Source organism: Ixodes scapularis, unplaced genomic scaffold, assembly GCF_016920785.2.
Source record: "Ixodes scapularis isolate PalLabHiFi unplaced genomic scaffold, ASM1692078v2 PGA_scaffold7__128_contigs__length_106722199, whole genome shotgun sequence".
NCBI lineage: Eukaryota > Metazoa > Arthropoda > Arachnida > Ixodida > Ixodidae > Ixodes > Ixodes scapularis.
This window is the reverse complement of record NW_024609882.1, coordinates 70,989,047-70,995,046: the sequence shown is the minus strand read 5'-3', so window position 1 is coordinate 70,995,046 and position 6,000 is coordinate 70,989,047. Positions and strand designations below refer to the sequence as shown.

Here is a 6,000-nt window from a genome sequence, read left to right as displayed (position 1 = left end):
CTGCAAAACAATCTTTGTAATACGGAAGAGCAAACAAAAACTCCCCAAACCTTTACGTTAATCGCTTGCTTCACTATAGGGCGTTTCCGTATGTTACCAGCCTGTAGAAATAAAAATCGTTTGATATTCCTCCAGAACAGCGATAACGAGGGGTACGAGCCATCTTTCTGCGTACAAGCACCAGCGGATATTGAAAGCAGTTTTATATTGGTGCGTATATTATGTACTTAGAGATAAGGTTACGTATACCAGCTTGTGTTTGCGCGTTTGTGAGTGTGTGTGCGCGCGGCACTGTATTGCATAATTTTTTTTGTGTGTGTGTGCGTGACCTGCCGGTGTCTCAAAACCCAGGAGTATTTCAAATAGGTGAATACCCTCTTGGTGTGCGGAACAATACGAAAGTTTACTGGTTGCTTTCTAGTAAACGAAGAAGGACAAAAAAACTGTTTTTTTTATTAAGGTGTGATGTGGAAAAGTGGGGCCACCAGAAAAAAGGCAAAATTGGTTACTTTTAAACTTCGGCAGACGAACTTCCTGAACCTCATTGCTTGGTAGCATCCCAATGTCATTGCATTTACAAAGAAAGTTATACCTGGCAGTGTGTTCTATAAAAACAAATTGCATGGCTGAGACAGAACAAGGACAAGAAAAGGCACTCACACGGCAAAAATTGGCGCTTGCGTACCTGTAATTTTCTTCTTTATTTAAGTTTATGCTAATACCCCCAAAAAAGTGTTGTGTTTACCTTCTTCAGGCCCCTTAAACGCCGGCAAAAGCTTAATTTCGCAGTAAACGTTTTCTTTTTTTTATTCTTTCGCTCCAAGTCAATGTCATGTATGCGTTTCAACTAGGAGGATATTTTGGTTTCAAGTTGCTTGTAGATTGGCTTAACGCCGTGCTAGTTGCCCACCTCGGAGCTATGTCCGTTGCGACCATAGGACGAATGGTGTTGGGAGGAGGAGGCGGGAAGGGGGTCGCTGCTTCCCTTCCTGCTAACACAAGTCACCTGGCAACAGATGCATCCGAGGTTCTGTGCGATACGTTACAGCACGTGGGGCTCATAAACTCGGAAAGCGGCTTTTTCCTTTTCTCTTTTGTAACGTTATTTTTGTACAGACAACAATATTGAAGGAATCCAGCTTCGACATTCAATCGCTGTTAGCAGAGGAGTTCTGATAACCTAGAATTTTCTCTTCCAGATACGCCAACATGAGATCGCGTTTGCAGCCCAGTGTGAGGTTCCTAGTCATTTTTGCACTGAGCACATCTTTCGATTCATCAGAGAGGTAATTTGTTTTCTTTTTTCCGGTCGTGGTAGTGTTCTTTACAACAATTCGCCTTATATTGGATGAATGAACTCGGTATTTCATTTTCCCTGCTTGATTAGACTCCATATGTTGTTCCTCATTGCTTTATTTGTTTTGTAGCAACCGGATCCCATGAAACACGCACATATGTATTACTTGAAGCAATAATACATTCCTAAATAGAAACGTAAAAGGCACGTAATGAAATAACTTTACCAGTGGCCATAGTTTAAAGTCCTCGCTTGGGGATCATTAGCTAAATATGAAATCTCTGTAGAAATATAAGTTGTGTCAGGGAAAAAGTGATTTTCAGTAGCAGCAATTTATACAAATGCGATCTAAGATTCGGATATTTGTACCTTCGGTGCACAGAGGTTGCCTAGTTACCGATTTCAGTTGCTTGAAATTAAGAAGCTTAGAACTATGCTGATAAAACGGGTGTGCACTGCATAAAACGCTGTTGAATTTTTCTCGTGAATCTGTCTGGGCAGAAGTGGCGGCAGTAGAGCCGACGCAAAGATGCGCACGAATAACGATACAAAACCTAGAACCGCCCCCACATCTGTGCTCTTTTTTTTTTTTTTTTCGGAACAAAATAAAATGCTGCAGCCAACTTATATTATTCTAAAGTGAGTTGATTCAGTGCTTTCTAAAGGTCGCTCAAAAGGTTTATAAATGGAAGCATACGTTTATTTCTAATAATTTAAAATTCCATTGTAGCTAGTCTTTAATTATTTAGCTAGCTAGTATGGTTTTGCTCTAACAGATATCAACCATGGTTGGCAGTTTGAACTCCAATATAAAAATATTATACGGGGTGGCACAAAAGAAAATTTTCAAGGTCTTTTTTACCGCAAAAATAAACTAAGCATCGCCGAACGCTCATTCTCCGCCCAAAGGTAGAGCTAGAGGTCACAACCAAATGCCAAAATTTCACCCCGATTCGATATCTTAATAAAAAATCATAGGTAATTTCTTGAAAATTTCAATGGGAAAATGGAGCCCATTTTTGCCCGTTTTCGGTTTCTGGTGTCATAGAGCCCCATGTGTTCGGAAATTTCGTAGGCGGCCATTTAACCATTTGAATTTTTAGAAAATCAGTTAAAACTTCTGGTTAAATTGTCAAATCGGGCTGAAACTCTGGCATCCGGTTGTGACCTCTAGCGCTACCTTTCTGGGGGAGAATGAGCGTCCGGCGATGCCTAGTTTATTTTTGCGGTAAAAAAGACCGTGTAAATTTTTTTTTGTGACACCCTGTATTTCTTAGAACATCCTATTTTTGATAATTATTTCAATTCTTCGCTGAAACACTCTATTTTTATAATATATCAATGAAGCAGCAAAATATCTTTGCTTTCTAAAAATCTGTTATTACCAGAGGAGAAAGGTATCGCTTCGCCAGCCCATTCTTGGCTACTTTCGCAAAAATGAACTCGGTGTTATTGATTGCTAACATTTATTTCTTCAATGCAGATTGCTTAAGGTTATGCTTCAGTGCATACCTAGTCGTGTGCATAAGAGAGTGATAAATGACCTTTGAAATAAATGAGGTCTTTTGGTGCTATTTTCTGCTTTTGTTTACTCTAGTGAGTCGAGCGTTCTTCGTGCGACACTTGACGGACAAGATACTACCGGAACGACCGTGGGAACGTGGGATGTTAACAAGACAAAACAAGAAATAGGCCTCGTTGGAATTCCTGTTAGCTGTGGCCAGGTAACTACCCTGGTAAATTTTCCACGCCGTAGTTTTACACCCAAAGTCGTTCTGGGTCAAGGAAAGGCTGAAATAAATATTTTCCGCCATTGGTTACTTCATCTTTGCCCCGCGTAATCATTCAGCATTTTCTACGCAATTGAAATTGCATTATATAGAAGTTTTGTTTACATTTTATTGAGAGGACCTTGTTCCAGTAAGCCGCTGCGCAAGTGTATGCCATGTCCCCTTCCCTTGTTTCCCGTTGTTGTAATTATCGAAGGGCATGACAAACATTGTCAGCACTTACTTTTACAGCATGCCGTCGTTTCCGACGATCTTTTAAGCACCCGTAGTATGAATATAAAACATACTAAACCCTGATACAAAGACACCATGCCAATTTTCTTTGACGGGATGATGCATTTTCGGCTGCACTACACTTCTAGATGGCAGACCGCTCTCAGAGGGCGCTTCTTACTTTAGAAAATATGTTGTGTTGCCAAGACTCGCGTGACGCTAGTGCGTAATGAATTATTAAACATACTTCCTCCCATATTGCGCTATTTGCGTAAGCGTGATTCATGTTACGCTAAAGACACTACACTTGCGTTCACGTTAGCTTATACTGGAATTAAGTTTGGAATCTTGGAGGCCACCAGAAAAGAAAGATTTTCGATGATTCACTTTTCAAGGATTTACAATTTTTCCGCATATTCAAGTTATAAAATTTACCCTCGACGTCACTATACTCTACCTTGGAAAAGAAATTTTGATTAATAATATGTAGTGGGTGCTTCGGGGGCGAGAAATGTCACATTAGCAAACCAAAACCTAAACCAACCTGAAAAACGCGTCCGTGAACTCGATTGCCCCCCGCCTACTTCGCAACCCCCGTGTCGAAGTGTGAAAATAGTCTGGTGGAAACGACGGAAGCGCATAGCAAAGATATCAACGTCAGTGGTGTGTTTCGCCGGTTAGTTTCAATTTTTTTTTAATTACGTCGGTTTGCCATGCGCCAAAGATTCAAAGATAAAAGTACCTTCCCGTTTTCTGGAAAAAGTCCCGAAGGAATCGAACGGTGGTGTGAATCATGTCTCCAACTTTTGAAGTCGGCCGGCCAGTTAGAATGGAGGCCCACCCGGCGTAAATGGCGCCGACGGGCGAATAGAATGCCCGAGCATGTCCATAAGAGGTAATTGAGGTCCACTTCCCGGACTGCGTTAAGGCAAAAGGAACAGCCGGTGGATGTCATAGAGTGACCCATCTGGCGCAGACGGCCGATGTGATGACTGCGTTCAAACGAACTCTTCGGAGACCATCTTCTGCTAGCTGGGTAATACCGCCAGGAGGTTTAAATCAGACAGAGGAATAAGAAATCGTGTGCTGCGCCGCAGAGTCTCCTTGTGAATGGCCAGACTATTTGTGGCCGGCAAAGTGAGAAGAGGAAGCGGGTAGACTACCATTTGAGGATGACAGAGAGCGTCTGTCGCGGCGTGAACGGAAACACCAGAACTATAAATCCAGCAGACTCAGACTGGGCAGGGAGACTCGTCCACAAACCGATAAAATTTCGTCGCCTCATTGAAGGGGCGGACAACACGATGGACGGCGTGTAGAGCCTGCATTGATTCGGTGTAAAAATTAACACACGAAGGGTGAAGACTACAAATAAGAATAAATAAAGCATACAAACTATCCTGGAGGGCTACGAACTTGTCAGCACCGAGGGTGCATGGGTGTCCGGGAGGTACGAGGACGTTTGATTCACAGTTGAGATGAAGAGCCAAACGAGGCTTGCATGGAACCATGATTCGTTCAATTCAGCATCCATATAGGCTACCAGGTAAGAGTCCTCGGACACTAATGAGGGAGGACTAAACATACGGAAACCCGTAGAAAGATAACTTCGTAGTAAAATATCTACACACTAAACATCGTAACACCCTTGTGGGTGTAAATGGCTTGTCCTATAACTAACACCCACTTGGGTGCAGCAGAACGCCCTAAAGAACGGGCGTTATTCCTAACGCCCCTAAAATAGGGTGTTTTTCCCTAACATCCTTAAAGGACGGCGTTATTCCGAACACCTTTCAATTAGGGTGTGATTCCACTGTACGCCTTTTTATTAGGGCGTTATGTCTGCGCAGTACGCCCTCTAAATTGTTTGTATCACCGCCAGAAAGGGAAACAAAAAAGGCGCGATTACCAACACCCATAAAGTAGGGCGTAATAACCCAAAAGAGTGCACGAGAAAATGACAGCAAATGTCTGGTTCACTTTTTATTTTTTAATCAAGGTTCTAACAGGTTCTACAAAATTCTCTATAGACGATTGCAAGCAGGTCATCTGGCCGCAGCCATGTCTCAGCTTATGCTGGCAAGTGCGTGCAATTACAAGCGTGCCAAAGGGCAAAGCTACGTCCACGCGCACGTCATCAAACTTGGCGAAGGCAAGACTGAAAGAAATAGTTCTCTTTTATCCTCACAATTCCACCACGACCGAGACGCTTCTAAACCAGCGGCGGTCCGTGCGTGTAAGGTCACAAATATTTCAACCGAATATTGTTTCATAACCCCTTCAAATTGTACAACCGAAGGCCCTAGTTGAATCTCCAACTGTACCTTTCTTGTGACGTTTATGCTTCCTTGCACTGGGGACGTGGACAAAACTGACAGGCTTGCAAAGACGGTACGACCGGGAGTTGCTATAGACGTAAGCGGCAGTTCATGTTTGTAAACCGTAAAATGGTCTATTGAAACGAAAGCAGGGAGCTTATGCTCGACAAATGTTTCGTTACTGCTAAAAATAAACGGAAGTGACGGAAGTGACGATATCGCGTTTGATTGGTTAGAGGTTCAAATGACGAAAGTTACCTATTTTCGCCATTTGACCTTCCAACAAATCAAACGCGATATCGTCGCTTCCGTCACTTCCGTTTCTTTTTAGGAAAAATGAAATATTTGTCGAACATAGCTCCCTTGGACTACTATCAGAAGC

At 42.6% G+C, this 6,000-nt stretch overlaps 1 protein-coding gene across 1 annotated transcript in view; it reads left to right on the top strand.

Moving 5' to 3' along the window:
- The first annotated feature begins 2,734 nt into the window (after positions 1–2,734).
- Positions 2,735–6,000, top strand: part of LOC8038861 (arginase-1-like) — a 48,250-nt gene continuing 44,984 nt past the window's right edge. The window contains exons 1-2 of the mRNA XM_040504513.1: positions 2,735–2,790; positions 2,895–3,021. Coding sequence (XP_040360447.1) covers positions 2,735–2,790; positions 2,895–3,021 — 183 coding nt within the window. The remainder of the gene's footprint in view (positions 2,791–2,894; positions 3,022–6,000) is intronic.